This window comes from Hydra viridissima, unplaced genomic scaffold, assembly GCF_058129835.1.
Source record: "Hydra viridissima isolate aposymbiotic clone 2 unplaced genomic scaffold, HvirCarnegie_v1 scaffold_7, whole genome shotgun sequence".
NCBI classification, from domain to species: domain Eukaryota; kingdom Metazoa; phylum Cnidaria; class Hydrozoa; order Anthoathecata; family Hydridae; genus Hydra; species Hydra viridissima.
In genome coordinates, this window is record NW_028324306.1 from 16,141,856 (window position 1) to 16,166,065 (window position 24,210).

Consider the following 24,210-nt stretch of genomic DNA (forward strand, 5'->3'; position numbering starts at 1 on the left):
AAGTATTTATAGTCGTCAAAATAATTATAGTCGTCGCAAACAAAATTTAAAACACAGCTGGTTTTTTATTTTTTAACAGTAAAATACCGATAAGATACTGCTTTACAAATCTTTTGGATTTTGTCGTCTTTTAAATTTGTATTTTAGTAATTACCACTTGTTATGTTATTTAACTAATAGCACATGACAAGTGACGTAAGAGGAGAAACAAGTGACGCAAGTTTTCGGACAAGTATTCGTTTAACATTTGCGTTTTTATTTCTAAACTTTCCTTTAACAGCTAATTTATTATTGTTTTTGTTTTGATTAATATTCATGCAACTGTTTTCATTGCATTATATGTTACTTTATTTGTGCCACAATAATTTTTGTTTTTGCAACTTCTGTTGCAATTCTTTTGTCTTTGATTGCATTTGGTTTGTACTATACACGTTAATAAATTAAATTCATAAATTTGCGTCTATTTTTTGTTTTTATTGTCAATATTCTCAGTAACCAGCGGGAGTTCCACCTTTACGGAAGTCGGATTCAGCGAATAAAGCTTCTTGATCTTTCTTGTCCTGCAAACATAATTTTCCTAAGATTGTATTTTCAATATTGCCTTTCTTACATATAGATTTCCATTGACTGTCAACTCGAGCTATGGCTTGAACTACTGCGTGGCTTTCATCGGTTACACTTACCTAAAAACAAATATATTTGAATTGATGAAATGTATATAATAAAACGTGTTTGAATAAATAAATAGACTTATATAATAGTTTAACTGTATCATAGAACTTTGTTTATATTTTTTATATTTTTCTTAAATAGATAAGATCTAAAGTATTTTTATAAAATAAAAAAAAAACACTAACGTTATGTCCTTTTTTTTTTAGCTCCTCCACGACCATCACAGGCATTCTTGGTTCCACGTAAACAACGTTTGGAACAAGCTGCGAGTGCACTCGCGGCTGCTGAACTGCGTCTCTCATGCTCATTCCAAACCAAAGATGGTTCATCATAACCTAAAAATTGTAAACAAAAAAATTTAAAACTAAATAAAATTGAAAAAGAAATTAAAACGTTGTATCTGTAATTAATTACTTCTTTAAAAAAAATTTAAAGATTTTTTTTTGTTTTTTTTTTGTTGCAAGTTTTAAACTGAAGGACATAAGTATATATTTCAGATAATAATAATAAAGAATAATAATAGATAAAATTTTAGATAACAATAATAAAGATAATAGTAATAAAGAAACTTCGTCATTACTTGAGCTACAGCTGTAGTAATAATTGATCCTCCTGACCCTCCCGTAACTAATCTTGCATTCATATGATTGTCTAATAAAATAACGGGTACTGAACTTGACATTGGGCGTTTGTCAGGTTTAATGAAGTTTTCTTCTGAAGGAGGCAGACCGAATTCATTTGGAATTCCTGGAGTACTAAAGTCGTCCATTTCGTTGTTGTAAATAAATCCGAGTTTACATGAACGAAATTTAGCTCCAAGACTGTAAACAAATATGTATTAACATTAGGTTATGGTAAAACTACTACAACATAAATAACTAGTAATAAAAAGTATAAATTCTTAAAATATTCTCTTTTTTTATTATTATTTTTTTTTTACGACTCAACGCTGTTTAATTATATGTTTAATTTGTAATGTTAATTTGTAATGTTTAATTTGTAATGTTAATTTGTAATGTTACGCGTAAACTCACCGATCTAAAAAAAAGAAAAAAGGTCCAAAGCAAAATGTAAAAAGTTTTGTACATTTTCAGCTGCTTCCTACACACCTCATGGTAACATACTTTTAACATTAAAAACGTCCTTTAGGCTTTTATGATCTGATTTTTTAAGATGGCGACAATAAGATGACGACAAAACACGAATTACTTTAAAAAGACAAAAGACAATAATAACGAAGATAGTACAAAGAAAAAAAAGATTTGTTAATATCTTCACTAAAAAGAAATTCAAAGCAAGTAACGGATTCTCACAGCAAGTAACGGGTCTTAATATTAGAATAACTCAAAAAACAGAAACATTTCTTGGTCTTCCTGTTCTTCTTGTTCAAATTTTGCTTAACTATTTAAATTAGAAATTAAAATGCAATAATACTTACTACCCGTTAACTGTACTCATTACAGTCACAGCGTCTCCGTTTGGTCCAATTACAACCAAATGAGTAGTTCCCGTTGTTACTTTTTGAAAGTATTTTCCACCATAGTATGAAATGTTGTTTGTATGTTCGTCGTTTATTTTGCTTCTTGTTTTTTCGGCTAAATCTTCATCTACTAAATTATGAACAATCTTCATCGTATTTTTTTCTACATCTGGATCAGCTAATTCAGTTCTTCTTGCGTAAGCAAAGTTGAACGCCTCTATCATCCTATGGTAAACAACATCAGGATGTTGTTTGGCAAAATCTTCCGTCATGTTGTAACCTGTAAATGTTAAAACCGCATGTGAACAGGTCTTTGCATTTTTTTATTTTTTGTCACGTGCGAAAATTCCTAAATACCTTTTAGTATGTTAAGTATGTACGCTAATATTGGTCCACTAGCTGGAGGGGGTGCAGTAAGTAATGTGTAATTCCCAAGGTTGCTTTTTAAAGGTCTTCGAATAATGGCTGTGTATCCTCGCAAATCTTTCTCAGAAATTATGCCTCCTTTATTCTTGACGTCTTTAACAATTTGTTTTGCCAATTTCCCTTTGTAGAACACGTCGGCATTTCCGTGCGTTGCAATTTTTTCCAAAGTAGTGGCGAGAGGTTTGTTTTTTATCAAATCACCTTTTGAAACAATTTTTCCATGACGGACAAACAGCTTCCTGAATAACAAAACATCACATACGTTTTATTTACAAATATGTTTGCATTGCTTGGTCAAGACTGAGCAGTGAATGCCTCAGAGAAAGAGTTGCATAAGTCTTAAGATTAGAAAGAGCAAAAATATTTTAGGACATGTTCAAAGAAAATTAAAGATTTACACAGATGAAAAAGTTTCGATTTAAACATTTAATCTACTTATAAATTATGCTTCTGACTAACATTTTTGATGAACTGGGCTGAATTTAAGACAACATGAGTACAAAACATATATACAAAACATATATACAAAATATATTTTTTCTAAAAAAAAACATTCGAATAAAAAGCAAAAAAAAAAAAAAAATTTCGAATAAAAAAGTTACTATGAAACATTTTATAATTTATAAAAATCTAATTATAATGTAAACTTTTACAAACTTTAATTATAAAAAATTTAAAACGTTTCCTATATCATGGCATAACCTTAAAAAAAAAAAAAAAAAATACTAGAAAGGTAAAAGTGTAGAAACATTTCTCAAAAAACTAATTTTTAAAATCTAAACCTTAAACAAGGTTCGTCTAACACATCTTTTTTCCATTTATTAATCGCAATTTGCAGCGAATCTGTTACATGAAAACCCTCTCTGGCAAGTTTAATTGCTGGTTCAAAGAGATCCTTCCAAGGCAGTTTGCCAAATTTTTCATGAGCGAGTTGCATTCCACGAAGCTCACCTGGTACAGCAACTGCTAACCCACCTGAAAGATATCTCTTGAGTTACAAAGGTTTCTGTTTTAAAATTATGATTTTTATGCGATCAAAATGTAAACGCTAAATAACTATACCTCTAATGCCTTTGCTGGCGTCACCGCCAAAAAGGTCTTCGTGAGCTTTACTTGGTGCGGTTTCTCTAAAGTCAATAACTATTGCTTTTTTCAGCTCTCTTATATAAACCATCATAAAACCGCCACCTCCTATGCCTGTGCTATGGCTGTTAATAACTCCTGGAAAAAAACCCAGGAATTTCATGAAAAATATCTACATCAAGAAATTTCTAGCGAAACAAATTTGAAACATTTTTTTGCTTGAACTTTTTTGTAAAATAGTAATCTAAGCAATTTTCTCTACATTACCAACCTAAACAAAGCAATGCTGCGATAGCTGCATCTACAGCTGAGCCACCTTTTATGAGAATCCTCTTTCCTACGATGCTACACTCGGTGTTATCTGTAGCAACAGCTGCTTTTTGAAAGATCTCATCCTTGACGTGCACATTTTGAGAAACCATTCTAAATTTTTGAAAAACTCAAGAACATTATTTCGACTTTTTTAAAAAATTTTTAGAGAGTGTAACACTATTTTTAGTGACGTCACAAAGGTAAACTAACACCTACCCCCCCATAAGAATCCTTTTTACTGTCTGCCTCTTTTGCAAATGTATACCGTTATGAATTAAATTGTGCTTGTAAAATAATGCCATCGAGCACAAAATCAGACAGACACCACAAATGATAATCGGGTGCAAAAGTCTTGAGTCTGGCATGGTGAACGCAGTTCGTAGTCAATAATAATTCTAAGATATTAATAATTCTGTATAAAAATCTTTTCATATTTTCGATTTGAAAATTTATATATAAAACCTAATAAAACGAAACATAAACAAAAAAAAAAAAAAAAAAAAGGAATAAATAAAAAGTTTCGCGTTTATTTACGCAATCAACATTTTTTTTTTTTCAGTTTTTATGGCAAATGTTATCCATATTAAAAATATATCTGCATTTGTAAAGCTGCCAGAAGTAAACTAGATTTTCGCTTCAGATTACTTTTCTTAAATGGCTTTTAATATATTTACTCCATTTTTGATAACTGTTTCGAACAAAGTTATTTTTTAAAAATTTGTTAAAAAATCATACAGAAGAACACGTTTTTTGTGTTCATTAAGTTAGCTGAATGCGCACGAAAGTGAAGCCGCAAAAGGCTAGATGATAAACATTTGCGCATTGCTGACGCATTAAGTGCAAAGAGAATTAAAAGCAAGGTAATACAAATTTTAGTTTTTTTATGATACGCAGAAAAAAATAATTGTATGTTTATATAAATAAAAAAAAAAAAAAAAAATGGAGAAGGAGCGGAGCCTAAACAACAAAGAAATAAAATTTCCGACCTCCATACATTTTCTATTTCAATATTATAATAAGACTATTTGGTTTCCCACAATGATTTTAATTGATATTCTTGCTGGTAATTGTATTAATCCGAAACAAATTTTCATATGTTTATACATTACCAATGGTAACACTGTAACAAATCTTTTGCCAGTGAGAAAATGCGGAATAATAAAAAAAAGATAACCAACAGATATTTTTGTCAATTTGATTATGAATATTCTTTATTTTGTTGTTCATCGCGGACAACATGGACAAGTTTTTCATTTTTAAAAAATGTGGTTGGCTGATCCTTTCATCCTGTATTGTCATTAAGATTGTTTAGGAATTTGAGCAAGCTTTAAGAGTTTTGTAAGGTGGGACAGGATCCACTCCATAAACACTCCATAAATCAAATACTTGCAAATGAGGTGCTGAACTGAACATGCATGATTTAGAACACAAGGCTTTAATTAAAGATACGCATTCTTCACAACTTTTAAAGAAAATTATAGAAAAGTATTTAGTAGTCTTTATTCATACGGTCAGCTGTACACTGGAAACGAGTTGCATAAAAGAAAGATTGTATTTTGTCAACAATCTAACATTCTTGTTTTACTTAAAAGTTTATGGAAAAATATGCAAATGTTTTCATTTATTTATTTATTTGTAGTTTTCTAATGTTTTATATTACATTTACGTCAGTCATAAAAAAAAAATTACTTCCTTACTTAATTCTTTTTTTCTTTTTATGGAAATTTAATTAAATTGATTCCTTTCTTAATTCTTTTTTCATTTTATGAAAATTTAATTAAATTAAGAAAATTTAATTATGCTCAATAAGAATTTCCTTTACTTAAATTTTAAAACCTGCATTTTAAAACCTGCATTTTAAATCAACAGAAAGAATATACCTTATTAGTTACACCAATATAGAACACATCATCGTAATTCTTGGCTTCTTTCCATAATTGAAAAGAATATATATATATATATATATATATATATATATATATATATATATATATATATATATATATATATATATATATATATATATATATATATATATATATATATATATATATATATATATATATATATATAATATTATAATAATAGCTTAGAAGTTCTCACAAAGTACTTTTAAGTTAGTTATAAAACTCAAACACATTCATATAATTGACAACTCCGTTTTGTAATATCTGGGTATTATATAACTGATTCTTAAACTTTTAATTGCATAATAATGCTTTTAAATATAAAGTTTGTAAAACAGTTCACGAATTACAGTTAATAAGTAAATTTTTTCATGAACGTTTATAACAACAACTTGATTTTAAATGTTGAGCTACAATTTCACCAGCATCATTTTTTACATTGCCACACCAGCTACCGGGTTACAAACTAAAATAAATTTGCTTCTTAGTTCTTTTCAGAATTTATGCGAAATTAGAAATCTAGATAATATAAATGATTCATTACATACTTTAAAAGTAAAAAAAATTGCAATAATTGTTGTTAAAACAATTTCCTTTTCCTAAGCAACGGATAAACAATTTATTATATATTTACTTATTCGATTTTAAACAGTTTTTTTTTTCAGTTTTTGTGAACCTTAAGTTTTTACAGCATGTTTAATAATTTATTTTTGAGGGCTGGGTAAGAGGTTTGCTTCATATGACAAAATATGGCGAGTTAATTTCAAATCTTACTCAAGATATTCTCGATTTAGTTAAAGAATGATTTTCAACACTTACTAACTCAGCTTCAAAAAGTGCTATTTTTATTTTAAAAAGTTAGAGTTTTAATAGCTTTCTACTTATAAAATAAACAGCTAGCTTTATTAAATTTAGCATAAAATATGGATTTAATGGGAGTTTACCACCTGAAGGAGAGTTTTTTTAAATTGGATTTGACTCTAATTTTTTTTTAAAAAGAAAAACCTCATTGAAATATATTTGGAAAATCAAAAAAAAAAAAATAATAAAGATGACAGGTAAGTTAATTTTGTAGTATATATATATATATATATATATATATATATATATATATATATATATATATATATATATATATATATATATATATATCATGGCCTTCTATAATAACAGGCCTTGACATCACGCCAAAAAGTTGTTTGACTGAAGGCCGATTTATAATACTCCTTTTACATTTTGATTTTTTACTTTAAACGAAGCCTGCATTGCGCCTTTTTTTAGTAACTTATGAAATTCTATTGGTTAATAAATTATATAAAGCAACTTTAGGACGTAACAGCTAACTGTATCCTGTTACAACTCACAGTTTATAAGGTTGTATTAATATTGTCGAATTAATAAGTTATATTACCAGTTTAAAAAATGCCTTTAAAATGTTGTGTACCGCTCTGCAAGTCGAACTATCACTCAACTGAAACGAAAATCTCGATTTATAAGTTTCCAAAGGATCCAGAGGAAAGCAAAAGATGGAGTGATGCAATCCCAAGAGCAAATTTTATTGTCACTGACTACACAGCAGTATGTCGACTGCATTGGCCAGATGATGCACCTTTTGTAACTAAATATGGAAAACAACGACCGTTAAACTCACCATCTATCTTTAAAAAAATACCATCAAGTTGTTTACCAACACCACCAAACAAAGCACGAAAAACCATGGCAGCAAGCGGATTTCGAAATGTTTTACCAGATGAGTTAAATGTCTTTCTAAAAGATGATACACTTGTATTCGATGATATTCAATCTATGTTCATTAATAGCAATGATTGTACTGTTTTTCAGCTCAATGAAAAAAGTTTACACATACAGTCAAAAATTTGGTGTTCCTTTATTTCTTATGGAAATTTTTGATGATTTTTCATTTGTTGCTTATCACAATGGCACCACTTGTAATATTTCATCTTTAACTACAAACAGGTTAACATTAATAAAAACAAAATCTGCTTTATTTGAAGCAATTAGATTTTTAAAGTCTAAAGAAAGTTCTCACCAGTCTAATATTGTATTTGAGCACCTTAATGCCATGAGAAAGGTTAATGTAGGTGAAATTTTATATACCCCAGATATTATATGTAGGGCATATGAATATTTTGCAATGCGACGAAGTTTGTATGACCGTTTGTATGACAAGTTGCCAACTATTCGAACTCTAACACGGCTGACCTCAAAAATTAGCTCAATGGATGACTTAAACTTCATAAACAGTATTCTTATGAATACAGATCCAATGAAAAGAACTTGCATTCTTTTAATTGATGAAGTGTATGTTAAAGCTTCACTTCTTTATCAAAGAGGTACTTTGTTTGGTCATGCAGTAAATCACCCTGAAAAGTTGGCTACAACAATTTTATCATTTATGATAAAGTGTCTTTTTGGAGGTCCAGAGTTTATATGTAGAGCTCAACCTGTTGCAACTCTTTCAGCTGAATTTCAATTTGCACAATGTCAACCAATTGTTGATATAATAAATAATATCGATAATGGTAGGGCATTAGCAATAATAACTGATGGTAACCGAATAAATCAGCGATTTTTTAAAACATTTAAAACAGTTGAAAGTAAAACATGGTTATCAACATCAGGTACATTTTTATTATTCGATTATGTGCATCTTTTAAAATCTATACGAAACAATTGGTTAACAGAAAAGACTGGTCAGCTTCAATTTTTGCATAATGGAGCACTTTTCTTGGCTAAGTGGAGTGATTTAGAAATGTTATATAAAGCTGAGTGCAATAGTCTTTTTAAACTTTCTAGACTTACAGCTAAATCAGTTTATCCAAAACCAATAGAGAGACAGTCTGTAAAGTTGTGTTTGTGTGTTTTTTGTGAAGAAACAGTTGCTGGTTTTAGAACACACCCAGACATTGAAAATAAAGCTTTTGAAGGTACTGCCATATTTATAGAAAAAGTTATTTCTTTTTGGAGTGTTGTCAATGTCAAAGTACCTGGTGCTAGCATTCGCTTTAGAAATGAATTGTGTGGTGAAATCCACTCAGTTGATGATCCACAGTTACAAATACTACACGAAACTGCTGAACTGTCAAATTTTATGAAGCCTTCTGGTAAACGAGTCAAACAGCTTTCACAAGGTACCAGTATAGCAATTGCACATACATGCTATGGCTTAATTGATTTAGTGAAAACGTTGTTAAGTAATGGAGCCAAATATGTTTTGTTAGGCTGGTTTTCAACAGATCCAATAGAAAAAGCTTTTTCTAAGCTTCGACAGGGATCAGAAGGTACCTATTTTGTAAATGCTAAATCTGTAATTGAAAAAATACATATTCAACATACCAAATTGTCTTTAAAACTAGATATTGTTGTAGATGGCATTGATGGTCATTCTTGTGACATATGTTGCAGAGATACTTCTACTGATGAAAAAGAATTGCTGGATAATATGCATGATCTTGAAAGCTCAGTTAATCAGTCAACATTAATAGCTATAGTTTACATGGCTGGCTATGTGCAAAAAAGTGAAATAAAAATTTATGATGATACAACTAATTATTATCACAAATATGGAAATTATCTGAATAGTCTAAACAGGGGTGGACTTCAAATCCCTACTGATACTCTTGTCCAATGGTCATTATTTTGCTTTCTTTTTTTTCAAGGTGCCACTGGGCCTTTATGCAGGACATTTTGTATTACTCAGTTTCAGTTTATAGCAGCTAAGTATGGACATAAAATAACAAAAAAGCACTTATCACCACTCCTAGTAGTAACAGAGAGTCAAGGATGAAAATACTGAAGTTATCATAACTTTTGTGAATTTTTAGTTTTAAATTTTTTAAATTTTTTTGTTACACTTTTTTTTTTTTTTTTTTTTAAAGCTTATTTATGTACACACACACACACACACACACACACACACACACACACACACACACACACACACACACACACACACACACACACACACACACGCACACACACACACACACATAAAAAAAGATTTTTTGTTGATCATCTTCATCGTTATATTTTAATTTTTAGTTATCCATACTTTTTGTTAATTACAGAATTGTATTTAAAGAAAATAATTACCAACGGGTTTTATTTTTGTTTATGTTTTTAGTCTTCAAATCGTGTTAATTATAACATTGTTATTATTCTGGCAACGTGAAATACCGTAAAATATATCGATTTTTGAACTGCTGTTATTTTTTCTCTAATAATTTTATTTTTGTTAGAAACTTATATGAGAAAACAACCACTCTAACATTAATTTGCTCTTCATAAAACGTGTATCGATTTAAGTAACAAAATTTTTAATCGGCCTTCAGTTTTTGCGGCCTTTTGCGCGATGTCAAGGCCTGTTATTATAGATGGCCATGATATATATATATATATATATATATATATATATATATATATATATATATATATATATATATATATATATATATATATATATATATATACATACATACATACATACATACATACATACATACATACATACATACATACATACATACATACATACATACATACATACATACATACTTAACAAAGTTTTGCCATGTTGATTCTGAATCAGGATATACGCACATGCGCACATGTGTTTTTAAAATATATATATATATATATATATATATATATATATATATATTATATTATATTATATTATATTTAATGTACGACAAATCGGTCAGTCTTAAAATAAAAGAATTATTAAAGAGCAGGGCGGGTCAATGGATTACAAAAGTTACCAGATTTTGTCTCATAAAATATTTTTTATCTGCGTACTTTTTTTTTTTGAGAGTTCTACTGATACAACCTTTCCATGACGTGCTCATGATGAATGATGTGTTCCAATTGATCGGGTCAAAGTTTTTTCTCAGCTTGATAATTGGTGAAAAAATTTAACTTTAAAAATTGGCAAATTTCAACCTCCTGTCTTGAACGTCTAGTCACCTATAATTTCTACAAAACATATTGTATCATGTGAATGTTTTCATTTTACAGTGCCAATACAAGAATATTTTCTGGGTGACAGATGCAGCTGTTTCTTTTGTAAAGACGGCAGGGCAACCTGGCGTATTTATGTCACAAAATAAATCAATTCGTTTGACGATGTAGAAAAGATTCTTGGTGCCGTCTTCCAAATATGAATAATTACACAAGTTTTTTTATCCGAAACCAAAACGGAGCATAACCTTTTTGTTGGAGGCAATGGATATCAAAATGGTAGATGGAGTTTCTGTATTGACTCATTATTTATATTAAGAATTCACAAAGGTTGGCTAAAGTCCTTGACTGAAAATTTCCGGGAGAAGGTTCATCGAGTTAAAAGATAATTGAGTAGCTGAAAGGTAATTAAGCTCACAAGGGTCAGAGTTTTCGAAGCCTAAACAAATTAATTCACTCTTGTATTTGTCAGAGATGGTATCTGTTTCACCAATTACAGATTTGGAGCGGACTATTGGAGTTTCAAAATTTAAACGAAAACCAATTGGACCTTCAAATGATTTTGGCCCGCACGTTCCACTATCTATACTGTCAAAGATAACTTGAAAATGAATCTCATTGAGTTAGAGTATGCAAACAATTCAAGTTTTCAGTTAACACCATTTGCCTCTCTTATGATGCCACATAATCCACATAACTTCCATCTTGGAACAAGACTGTAGCATTGTTATCCTCCTTTGTGCTTCTGGCTATCTTTTCCTTCATGGATTCAACCTGGATTCATCAATTCGGCTATCAAAACCAATGCATAATAGTTCTTGATTGACAATAGAGTGATTAGTAGCAGCTGCTGTTCTTTGAAGAACATGCTGTCTTCGCAATATCGATAACATCAGTAGATTTTCTTGTTCATTGAGACCCATATCTTCTAAACAAGCATTAATTGCCTTACAAGTATCTCGATTACTTATTCCGATTCGTTCCATCATTTCACAAAGAGAAGAATATTGATACTCCTCAAGGACTGAACTGTTTCTTGAGTTAAGACATCACATTCCATGTAATCTTCTTTTCCTTCAGTTTTCTTCTGCTTTTCTCTTGCGAATGGTTTTCTTCAATTGAATCTCCTGACACCAATCGCTTACCTTCTGTAATTTCTTGCTTTAGGTTCTCGTGCTTTTCTTTTCTTTGAATTCGTCTTTCGAGAGCAGCTAACATTTTCAAATCAACATTTCCTACCATCAAATTTTTTTTATGAACTTTAGCCCACCCCAAAATCCGACTTAGTTCTAGCGGAAGGATATTTTTCCATTTCTTGAGCTCGTGCAACCAGCTTCTCCGTTTTGTTAATAACACTATGGTGAGCTATCGTAGGAATGCTAACATTTGCCCGGATGGTAACTACACCCGCTCTAACAAGTTCCATTATATTTTGAATAAGTCTGTTATTCAGATGAAGTGTCTTGCAATTCCACAAGAAACACTTCATTACTTCATTGAGTAGAAAGCTGATTTAGAGGAAGTGCACTTGGATGACCAAATATTCCATGTCAATAACTGAGTCTAGCTGAATTAGAAGCCATTAATACAGTAAAAAACGCATACTTAAATGAACTACAGTTTCTTATTTTTGTAAAATACAACAATAATGAAAGATAGGTAAAAATATTTTATTTTTTATTTAGGCAAGATTAACAGAGAATCATGCATCCATTAAAATATACATAGATGTGTTAAGATATCCATATTTTATGCGATCGAATCAAATAAGGGAGGAGCTTAAACTCATTTAGACCATTTTTAATGTTTAAAATAGTCTGCCATGCAAAAAACTGGCAACTTTTCTAGCTAGAGATGGTATAGATTGTGAAAATCAACCTCCAACGCCGCCCTCCTCCCCTTCTTAAAGTTTGAATTTCGACAATTGAAACAATTCTGAAAATAAAGCGTTTGGCTTTTCAGTTTTTAACGAATAACAACGAATAATAACCAACTTCTTTACCAGTCTTTAGTACTCTATAATTATATTGTATGACACCAATACTTAATATTAGAACAAAAAGCATAAGACGTTTTCTTGTTAAAATACTATTAGCAGTGTGTTAACAGCATTTTAACATGTACTAAACTAAAAACTTTGACCATAAACAGCTTGTTATTTGCTTACGTTATAGTAAAATCTATATATTAACACGATGTGTACGGTGGCTTAAAACTTACAATAATTTACTTCTAATTTACCTATAAAATAGTTTTATAGTAGCTTGACTACTCTGAGAAAAATTATGATTGTAAAAGTTTATTTCCTAAGCATACTAAAAGCAATAGATAGCATCAAATGGCTAGTTTAACATTGTCAAATGAATGACAGCTAATCAAGCATATGCCCGCCATGCTGCTTTTACGAATGATTTTTTGAAAAATTTTGCTGTTAATATTAATTATTTAACATTTATCGTTAAACCGTATGATCGTTTTACATTTATCGTTAAATCGTATGATCGTTTTACATTAATATAAAAATATTCACCTCAAAACATTTCCAATTTATACGGAACCGGATCTCAAACCGATATTGGAAAGTTGAAAAGGCATTACAAAATAATTCACCTGTAAAAATTTAAAGCGTTTTTGAGATCTGCTGTTCAGCAGCAGGTTAGTATTTACCATTTTCATTTTCAGGAGTTGGAAAAAATAATGGAAACACCACTAATAGTAGCAACCTGATTTTCAAGTGTCTATAAAGCCGTCAATGAGCCGTCAATGACCATTATATTAATAATATAGACGTCATAATCCGTAAATCAATGTCTACAAAGCCGATAATATTTTTATCTTTATCATTTGTTTCTAATGTGCCTTCGTCTTTATTTCTAAATAATGATAGAGTTTGAAAAGCACGGTAAAGCATCGTAATCAAAGCTTTATTCCGGAAAGAAAAAAAGCTTTCTGATTGGGACTGTTGCACTCTTCGAATCTTCACTAAGAACCATTGAACAACAGTCGTTAAAGTTACTCCCGAACTTAATGAGCATCTTAAAATTTCAGTTTCTACAAAAACTGTCCGTTGGAAGATTCATAATGCCGAATTTTGAGGAAGGGCTGCTATCCGGAAACCCTTGCTCTCAACAACAAACGTTAGAAAACTTTTAGAGTGGTGTAAAAATTACCAGAACTGGTTTACGGAGCAGTGGAAGAATAAGATATTCTAAGATGAATCGTTATTTGCATTATTTCCAACCACTGGTCAAGTTTACGCCTGAAGGCAGCCTAAAGAAGCAAATGAACCCAACTGACTTCTTTCTAATATAAAATACGGAGGAGAATCAGTAATGATCTTAGGAGAAATATCATGGAAATCAGCGAGCCCAATGATTTCTCTTCATGGCAGAATCAGTAGTTCTGACTGTTTGACTATTTTATCAGATCAAATCCATCTGATGATCTTTGAACTGGAATCTCGCGAGGCAATCCAATATTCTAGGAAGAAAATGTTCACACCATTAAATTAATCTCAGAATGGAATGATGAAAATTTTGAGGAAGTAACTCATCTTATCTGGCCACCACAATCTAAATATTTTATTGACCGTTTTGTGGTGTACTTGAGAAAATAATTTAAGGAGTCGATACCCAACACCGAAATCTCTAAAAGAGCTCTTTCTAGTTTCATCTAAAATGAATGTTTTAGATGAAATTAGAAAGAGATCCAGACATTGTGATGACAAAAAAACAAAAAGTTAATAAAAAGTTATTTGAAAACAATATTTAAGAAAAAATGAACCCTTTTTTATATGAAACGGTAAAGAATGTAATCGACCGTTTTAGAATAAAATTGTTAAAAGAACTTGAGCTTTGATAGAAGAATGGACAAAAATTCCATCAGAATATTTTCAAAGTTTGTACGAGTCAATACTTCGCCGGATTCAATTTGTAATTACAAACTTACCTCTTATTTGAACAAATTTGTTTTTGAAGGTGTTTCCATTATTTTGTCCAACTCCTGTATATAAATTTGTACAGTACAGTTTCAATACACACAATTCCTTCACATAAAATGATTGAGTTGATGTTGTCAAATGAGATAGAGTTGCTGTGCTTGGCAGCACACTCTCGCAGAATTTTTATAGCCACTTTTATGTGGGTATTTTCAAAACTGTTAAAAGTATCATGGCGAAAATGTTTGAAATTTTGTGAAGAGAAGAAAATTCTCAATGTTGATAATGAGCAGTTTCTAATCTTATTGAAAATGGTGTGTTCTCGCGTTCAAATGCTATTGTTGATTTGAAGTCAGCGAAATTTAGATATTTACTACGAACCAAAGTAAGTACAGAAAAATGATCAATGCCAATGACTACCACCGGTATACATGTCAATGACTACCACCGGAATTGACAACAACATTTATTATACTATATGAAAAATTCTTATTTCTGTTTTTTCCTGGGATTGAAAGTGTGTTTTTCTAACCCATTTTTGCCAAATAAAAAAAAAAAAAAATTGAAAATAGCTGTTGTTCAACAAAAACTTGGCTTCTTGTGAGCGGGACAAAAGATATTTTGAAATTTGTGTGTTTTCGAAAAAGTTCTCGATTCGTATTGAATAATGAGTATTCTAAAATATTCCTGAACTGCTAGAACTGTCCAGTTAATCCAAGAACTTTCCAGAACTTTTTTTATTCTAGAACTTTCACGAAACCTTTAAAACATTCAAGAAACCTGTAGAACTTTTCACAAAAAATTGAAACTTCCACAATTTTCTTGAACATTCTCGAACTGTCCAAAAGTAGTGATGCAAGTATAAAAAGCACAGATGACGGAAACCAACACTTCAGTTCGTGTTATTGGTGAATAAAAGAATAACAAACCATATTTGAAGATCATTTATTTAATTTAAATGGCATCAAGAGTTTGTCTGCATCCGGTAGACGCATTCTGCTGCGTTTGTGGCAAGTTTATCAAAACTAAAAAGTACTCTGTGGAAAGATGTCCGAAAATGCATGAGGCCTACAAAGCATTTTCGGCATGCCTGTTGGTATCAGGACAAACCCTGGGCACCTCATTTCGCTTGCGAACACATATATAAACACCTGTATATATATATATATATATATATATATATATATATATATATATATATATATATATATATATATAAGGGCTCAGCGGAAAAGTTTTCTAAGCCACAATTACTTTATTTTTAGTAAACTGTAAAAGACTTTAAGGATCTTTTTAAAAATAACAGGAAAAAGTATCATTATCAAAAAAATAATATTTATTATACAGGTGAAGAAAATACACTGGTATATCTACTAAAAAATTAGGACACTATATTACTGTGTTCTGCAATAACAAAAATGTTAGGCAACTTTGCCTCTTCAAAATTTTTAAAATATTGTTAATAGAGTTGTTTAGGCTAAATGGATGTTTTGTTTATGACTTGATAATGATTCTTTTATATATGTAGCATGCACTAATTTATGTCTTCGTCACCAGAATCATCTGTTAAACCCAAATCAGTTGCCTCCTCGTCACCTTTAAGAGCAAGATAATAGGGATGATGGACAGGTGGTATGAATTGTATTAGCTCAAAAAGATCACTTAGCTTTTCTCTTGTGAGTTTTCTACCATTGTGGTACAAGGGCTCAAGTTCAACATTGATAGTGGTAGATGGCCGTCCACGATTTCGCTTTGTTCCGTCCAGCAACATGAATGTGTCACTTTCTAAATGTGTTTGCTTCATTTGAAATGAGCGTGGTGATCCTTTTTCCAATTTTATCCAGCATATCTTTAGCCATGAAACTTTTTTGCCATTTGTTAATTTTTTTCTATTGGTTATCCCACTCTCCAATGATTTTGTACTGAGAAATTCATGGGTCTCCATTTTTCTTACAATAAATATTGGGGCCTCTCTTCTTTGCATTTTTAATAAGGTCTATCCAATAATCTGGAACAAAAATTTGGTCCTTCATTTTTTTGGCTTTTTCAATCATAGCAAAGTCTCGGTCGCAGGAGGAAAAACTATACCCTGTTACAAAAAATTTCTGTTCAATGGTTTTCAGAAATGGAGATTTGTGCAAAATATATTGTAACATAAGAGACATTATTATATTACGATTTTGTCCACCGCAACTATTGCTATACAATATTAAATGGGTCACAGTTTCTGGCATGTGTCGAAAAACATGCTCGAGGATACACGAGCCTATCTCTTGAGTACCTCTGGGTGCTTGTTCCTCACTCCATACATACATAAAACCTGTCTTTAAGTTTTCATCGTGGATTCCAAGATTGTAAGTCCACATTTGCCTTTAATAGTAGGCTATTCCTGTACTAAGCACTGGTGTCGGTAGAGTTTTTTGTAAGTCGAAAACTAATACCCTCTTGTTTGGATTTGTATGTGCATTAGGGTGATGACTTTTATACAGCCTCATTTCCCTGTATCATTGTTTGATAGCTTTCATTTAATATTAAATAAAATATTACATTTAAGGGAATTTGATAAAAAAACCTCACGCACAAAATGATTTTAAGAGTTTTATTTTATAGCTCTTTGGCCAAATTTTTAAAGCCACTGTAAGCAGATACAAAATTAAACACAAGCTGTAGAGTCACATGCATACAACATTATATAGGATCATCAAACGCACAAGGAAGTCAAATATTCACAATAACGTCATTAGAGAGGATGAATCTCAGTGGGAGGTTGTCTTTATTACGGCAGGAGTCGTGCAATTCTTGCACAACTTTGATGACACGCTCGCAGCACTGGTTGCTTCGGACAATATTGATTGGAGAGTCATCTGTTTTCCAGTGGGTTTTCAAGCAATTGAGAGCTTTTGGGTAGTCATTCAGAGCTTCAGATAGTTCTTCAAAATCTTCAACAAGGAACAATTGATTGCTGAACCAATGGTCATCCCACGAGTAAGAAATGAATGAACAGATTTTACGCAACCTGATCCGGGTTTCTGGCATCAGAACAAACGCAAAAAGGGCTAGAATAGCACGAGAGTTCCAGCGTGCATTGCTGTTGTTTGGGATCTGTTTGAAATTTACGAAGGGGATTTCATTCCTCTCAGTTAAGTGACGGAAGACACGAGTGAGATGGTAGAGAAACTTCATGTCATCTCTCCAGCCGCCTGTTTCCTTAATTTCAGTTTTACCGTTGCTGAAAGCTGTTTTCAATTTATCGTAATTGCTCATCAAATCCTGCACAAAGAAATATTCAATGCTTGGTGATTTAGTTGACCCATGGAGCTCATCGTCTATGACAACACGAAGAACGCGGTCTAGCACATGGTGCTGGCAACTGATGAACTTGGGTTTTGGGTAACCTTTCTCTTCAAACATTTGCTGCAGCCGAACAACAACGCCTGTCTTCTTCCAAGTATTCACGTTTGTTGTGTCGGTAACAATTATCAAAACTGATCCCCACAGTTTGAACTCCTCTAACACATCCTGTAGTCCTTCTACGATTGTTTGAGCTTTCCCATCTTTCAATTTTAGCGCAGTCAACTTAGTTTCTTTAGATTCATTCTTGAGGACCATGGCCTGATATTCAAAGCCCTCAATGTGTTTGCTTTCAAAGTGTATACTCCACTTCTCCAGATGAAGCATGCTCACCAATTGTTTCTTGGCCTGAGCAGCTCCCGTGTAAATAGCCTTGTGGATTGCTGATTGACATGGGGTTGGGATTTCAATGCCCTCACCAGAAAGCTGGCAGCACACCTTTGCTGCTCCGTGGGACGACAGCTTTGAGCATGTAACAAGACGTCTTGCAATGCTTGTTGGGTTATGCTTCCTTTTGCTCATTGATGCTGCATTGTCATCCTCCAAAGGACTGTTTGCACTATTCTTGGATAAGTCCGTGCTACTTTTGGAACAATCAGGTAGCACTAAGCTGGTAAGTGTGGACACAGTCGCTTCCATTGCCCTCTTTCGCTTGGATGGGTGGATGGTATTGAGACTAGCAGGTTTGCCAGTCGAGTAACCAACGTGAGCTTTGCTCTCAATTTGCAGTTTGTAGAGGTTTTCATCCTCTTTGCACAGCCATTCGTCTTTGATCTTGGTCATGTCAAACAGTTCATTTAATGAATCAAAGTTTTGTTTTTTTCTGCAGCGCTCATAGTCTTTTAGAACTTTTGCTAGTTTTGCACAAATGACTTGATCAGATACATGCGGGAAGTTCAACATTTTACTCCATAGGTCTTTAAGCTCTACAGCAATTAAATTGATCCTCTCTCTCCGTTCTTTGGCAGTTGATTTAAGAACTTTGAAGTTTCCAATGACGTGGTTTTTCAAGGGCATGCGACTCCGTTCGCTCAAGGGTGCTTCATAAAACGATTGATCTATGACTATGGGTTTCTCCTTGTACTTCCTGGGAAAAGCTGTCGTCCTCTCCTACTTCTCCAACAAGGTTAACATTTGAATCTGCAATGAAAGTGTTAGGTAAAAATTATTTTCTAACAAGAAAAGAATTCCTAACAAAACAAACTAAATGGCCCTAGCTAGCCTAATGCTAGCCTAACACCAATGTAAACAATCAGTCCTAGGCCATATTAATAGGACTAAAAAATTCCTTTTATAAGCCTATTTAGTTTTAGACAAATTGTACATACCATTAACTCCTGTTAGTATAGATATAGGTCTTGCGTTTTCTTCAACATATTGATCCCCAATACTTGAAACTGAAATAAAAAAGTGCATGTCAGTTTTGAAAAACTAGAAGAGGAAAACCTGCCTAAACGACATTTAGGCTAGAAACTATATTATTGTATGATAAACTCAATGAAAAGTATATCTTGATACTGCATTAATTATATACATACCTTCGCTAACATCATCCTCTAAAGAAGTGTTGTTATCTGCATCTGAATCATCACAATCACTTTTCATTAGAAACTCTTCCAAATCTGAGCAGTTCATTTTCGCCATGTTGATTGTTGGATAGGCAACTTTTCCACAATTCAAATTTTGTTTTTTTGTTAAAGTAAATATGATTATAGGTAGTAGCACTGTATGGATGGGCTTTGGGGTCTGGCAATTTTTCCGCAACAAACTACATACTCAATGTACAGTTTGCAGTGAATATCCGGAAAATTTCAAAAATGTGGGTTAGACCACCGCTGAGCCCCATATACAGAGCCACCGAGAGAAGTTTCGGGCCCTGGGGAGGTTTTCTTAAGGGTCCCTCATTATGATCAATTATATACCCAGGACCAATAGAAGCGTGCTCTAGTCATTGAAAATTAAAAATGAAAGTTAATGAAATCTTTTAAAAGTCAAAACTATTTAAATCTTTTAAAAATAATTTTAAAAAAATTGTTTCTAGATACACGGGGCCCCGGGAATCTTCCCCGTCCACCCTCCCCTCTTGGCGGCCATGCCCATATATATATATATATATATATATATATATATATATATATATATATATATATATATATATATATATATATATATATATATATATATATATATATATATATATATATATATATAGGTGTTTGTGTAAGCAAAGCAAAAAAAAAATTGGATGTAGTAGTGAAATATTCAGAATAGAAGAGGTATCTTTATATATACACTAATATTTACACAAATAAAATCTTTAAAAATACGGGATAATATGGACATATCTATATTTTAGATAACAACTTACGGACATAGAAATTTGACGAATCATAAAAGCTGCTGACTAAGGAGAGTTTCATAGAAGCATTGGGAAGCGTTTTAAACAGCCAAACTCCACTATTAGTAGATTGGTGAAAAAATATAAACACATTGGTAAACTGAAAGGTCTATTGGGTCAGGGACAAAGCCTAAAACTTCAAAAAAGGAAGACCGCTACATTCTTAACGCAGTCAAAAAAGTTCGTAAAATCACATGTTCTGAGAAAAAATTAGATTTGAACCTTTCTTCTATCTCAAAGTGGACAATATCTCGTCGAATAAAAGCATCAGGTGATTTTTTTCTGGAAAGAAAATAAAAAAAGCCATTTTTTTGTGAAATCAATTGCAAAAAAATATTAAAGTGGTGCATTGAGCACAAAGATTGGACTTGTGAACAACGGGCTAAAGTTATTTGGAGCGATGAGTCTCCTTTCATCTTGTTTTATAATGATCGATCTCACCGTTGGAAATGAGTTGGGGAAAAATTCAACCTCTAAATATGCAACGCAACCATTAAACATGACTAAAAGATTAATGCTTGGGGTTGTTTTAGTGTACACAAAGTCGGAAAATTTTACCGGGTGAAAAGCCAGCATGGACCAGCATTTGTATCACGAAATCTTAGTTAATCAACTTGGACCAAGTATAAAAGAACTTTTTCCTAATGGTAACTACATCTTTCAACAGAATATCTAGAATCTAAATTAATACCAGTTATGTCTTGACCAGCACAGTCTTCTAATTTAAATCCAGTAGAAAACCTTTGGTCTATATTGGGTAGAAAATTGAAAGATAGTAGGGCAACAAATGAAGATGAACTGTTTCAAATTCTTATTGGCGGTTGGAATGCGTTGCCAAATGACTTATTAAAGAGACTTGTAGATAGTATGCCTTCTAGATGTGCTGAAGTCATAAGAAACAAAGCGTGGCCAATTAAGTACTAATACAGCTAAAACTTAAAAAATCCTTCATAAATCCTAATTTCTTTTTATTATATGTAATATACAATAACATCACATAAAATAACATCAAATACATTTCTATCAAAGTTGTTTTATATTATTTTTATTATATAAGTTTAAGACATTTTTTGTTGATTTTTTTTTATTAAGAAATTAAATGTGGTTTTTTTTTTTTGCACCCCCTGTATATATTTTAACATTTCCAATACCACTGGGTGAAATGTATCTATATGTTTTAGCTTATGTTAATAATCATGTTTTTATTCTATTTTTTTTTTACTGGTTGGTTTAGGAGAAAACAGAACTATGAGATTTGCAATTACCTGAATTGAAGGGAACCAACTGATCACTCAAGCAACTTCTGTATTGTAGACCCTTCCAAACGTTGAGCAGGCAAAACTGCACCTGCTATAATATATTCTGACCTTCTGTCATCCATAGCGCCAGTGTCACACTGCTCTGAGCTCCCTGTACCCAGTCCTCCTAAGAAAGAGCAGCAGTGTTTACAAAGGAAAAGTAGTTCAGAAGGAGATGAGGACTCAGACTTAAGAGACGTTTTTTTGAGCAGAGAAATCCATACTAATTTAACCAAGAAAACATCGATGACTTGTTCAGAGATCTTGGTCTCACGAAGTCAAATGGCTTTTAACGTAGAGACATTGAAATTATATAATTTTAATTTTAATTTTCAGCAGTGGAATTTGCTCGATAAAAACGTGCACATATCAGGCCAGAGAAGGCGTCACCAGAAGTTCTCAAGCTATTTCACTCGTCAAGATGAGCTTTGCTTTGGCCACAATGTGGCCGGTCTATTTAAGGCAATTAGAATTACTCTCAACCCCAATGAGTGGCGGCTCTTTATTGAGAGCTCATGCAGAAGCCTCAAAGCAATGCTGCTTCATAAAGGGAATAAGTATCCATCTCTCCCCCTTGCTCACTCTTTCCAACTCAAAGAGGAATACAATATACAATAAGATCGAGCGCCTCCACCAGGATATATTAAACTTTGAACTCTCCGCTACCAAGGGTCTTATACTGAAAGCATTAATGGGGGACTATATTTGGGGATTGGTTTATGGAAGTAATCTGCAATAAAAACGTAAGTAATGTACACGTAAATATTATAAGCGTAAATCTATAAAAACTACTCATTTTTAACATTTTACTACATCACTTGTGTAACCCTAGAATAAATACTACTATTAAATCATATGCCGTTTTGTATCTACTTAATGCATATTAAATTTGCCACCTTTTCCCTATGATAATAGGTAAATTTCGAAATATTATTATCCTGGACACAAAAACAAAATAGAAATGAATACAAGTATTTTTTCGTGTTTTTTTAGACATAAGGAAATAGAAAATAACTTTTCCAACTCAAGGACAAAACTTTTGTTACACGGTGTTATTATTCTGAGGCAGATTATAGGAGCTGCTCTTTTAAAAAACACTGCGAAATACCTCACTAAGCATCAGCGTCTCGTTTTTTTTATTTATTCGAGACGAGACAATGATATCTGGGACACAATTTTTAAATTCCGAGACAAAATTATTGTCCCGATTTATGACTTTATTCCGTGACAATTTTTTCTTTTGTCTCGTTTTTTTTTCCGGGACATTTCTCGTCTCATTATGCTTGTCCCGGTTCATTTCGAGAAAACGATTCCGAGACGCAGAACCTTATATCTTACCAACCTCTATAAGCGAAAAATGAAAATATACATTAACAGGTTCACTTACATAAAACGAGTCTCGTGAACAACTTCCTGCATGAAAAAAGCCAAGGTTTACATTTTGTTGTCAATTTATTTTTCTTCAATAAAGTCTCAATCGGTATGATAACTATTTATTTAGTTTATCCATGTATTAAATCACTAATCACTACAAATATGTCGGATATGATCAAGAGCATGTAACTTTCTGCAACATACGTCGTTTTGGCATAAATATCAAAACCTTTTTTATGACCTTGTTTTAATACATGCAGACAGATCATTATTTTGAACTGTTACAAATGCAGTTATCATTAAAACATCAATTATCATATGTGACATGTAAATCTTTAGGAGATTGAACAAATGACAAAAGGTTCTAGTTCCCCAGTTTTAATAAAAAGTTCCAAATGTCAGCTTTGCTCAAGGAGTGAAACGTTTTTCTAGAGCAAAGTGGCCAATAGAATTTGTAAATCATTTGAGAATATTTGACACTAATCAGAATTATTTAAACGAGCCAAAATTGCCTTGTAAATAAAGTTGAAAAGCTTAACTCACGAATCTAAAAGTCTTCATAAAACTTTGTTCCTCCAAACTAAATCTTGATTTATTGCTAAGTTACAAGCACCAGAAAAGTTGCCAATTCGTCATTGTGGGGTAAAAAAAAGATTATTTTAATTTTGAAAAATCAAAACAAAAGAAATAAGTTCTTAACTAACTAGAAGAAAGAGTAGTTGAAATTTTTAAATCAAATCTAGAAATGCAATGGAATAAGAATACAATAAAAAGTCAGATCGTGAAGACAAAGGAAACAATTTATATAAATTGACGTTTTTATTGAATGAAAAAATATGATTTTAAAATTATAAAATAAGACTTGAACACTAAAGTACTATTGTTACTATTGTAAAAGTTTACGAAGAGACCGCGTGTGCGGGTGCTTACGAAGAGACACCAATAATAAAAAAAAGTTGTTTTCTTATAACTTACTCAATACAAATTTCATT

At 31.8% G+C, this 24,210-nt stretch overlaps 3 protein-coding genes across 4 annotated transcripts; 1 reads left to right on the forward strand and 2 right to left on the reverse strand.

The window, feature by feature from the left end:
* Positions 1 to 221: 221 nt before the first annotated feature.
* LOC145184519 (glutathione hydrolase 1 proenzyme-like) lies at positions 222 to 23,261 on the reverse strand. Of its 2 annotated transcripts, XM_090093697.1 has the most exons (11): positions 23,232 to 23,261; positions 5,854 to 5,904; positions 4,190 to 4,368; positions 3,933 to 4,084; positions 3,641 to 3,799; positions 3,361 to 3,553; positions 2,510 to 2,817; positions 2,111 to 2,432; positions 1,253 to 1,493; positions 858 to 1,007; positions 222 to 683 (listed from the first exon to the last, which is right to left on the reverse strand). In XM_090093697.1, the coding sequence occupies exons 3-11, from the start codon at positions 4,336 to 4,338 to the stop codon at positions 489 to 491; spliced, it is 1,869 nt and encodes a 622-aa protein (XP_089949823.1). In that variant the 5' UTR covers positions 4,339 to 4,368; positions 5,854 to 5,904; positions 23,232 to 23,261; the 3' UTR covers positions 222 to 488. The 2 variants fall into 2 exon arrangements, with proteins under 2 accessions (XP_089949823.1, XP_089949824.1); XM_090093698.1 differs by lacking the exons at positions 5,854 to 5,904; positions 23,232 to 23,261 and adding an exon at positions 4,968 to 5,449.
* Positions 7,151 to 10,100, forward strand: LOC149886362 (uncharacterized). Its single transcript, XM_090094071.1, has one exon. It carries the CDS (start codon positions 7,655 to 7,657, stop codon positions 9,686 to 9,688), a length of 2,034 nt encoding a protein of 677 aa, XP_089950197.1. The 5' UTR covers positions 7,151 to 7,654; the 3' UTR covers positions 9,689 to 10,100.
* Positions 19,191 to 19,827, reverse strand: LOC149886363 (uncharacterized). Its single transcript, XM_090094376.1, has 3 exons — positions 19,687 to 19,827; positions 19,477 to 19,545; positions 19,191 to 19,288 (listed from the first exon to the last, which is right to left on the reverse strand). Exons 1-3 carry the CDS (start codon positions 19,790 to 19,792, stop codon positions 19,191 to 19,193), a joined length of 273 nt encoding a protein of 90 aa, XP_089950502.1. The 5' UTR covers positions 19,793 to 19,827.
* Positions 23,262 to 24,210: the final 949 nt, after the last annotated feature.

Bases quoted from the DNA above. Each gene is read 5' to 3' on its own strand.
- LOC145184519 (XM_090093697.1), bottom strand. From the start codon at position 4,338: ATGCCAGACTCAAGACTTTTGCACCCGATTATCATTTGTGGTGTCTGT. The intron at 2,433-2,509 runs GTATTTAGGAAT...TAACATTTACAG, and splicing joins CATACTTAACATACTAAAAG to GTTACAACATGACGGAAGAT. The intron at 1,008-1,252 runs GTAATGACGAAG...TACAATTTTTAG, and splicing joins TTACTACAGCTGTAGCTCAA to GTTATGATGAACCATCTTTG.
- LOC149886362 (XM_090094071.1), top strand. From the start codon at position 7,655: ATGATACACTTGTATTCGATGATATTCAATCTATGTTCATTAATAGCA.
- LOC149886363 (XM_090094376.1), bottom strand. From the start codon at position 19,792: ATGGCGAAAATGAACTGCTCAGATTTGGAAGAGTTTCTAATGAAAAGT. The intron at 19,546-19,686 runs GTATGTATATAA...TTTTTATTTCAG, and splicing joins AGAGGATGATGTTAGCGAAG to TTTCAAGTATTGGGGATCAA. The intron at 19,289-19,476 runs GTATGTACAATT...CTTTCATTGCAG, and splicing joins TATACTAACAGGAGTTAATG to ATTCAAATGTTAACCTTGTT.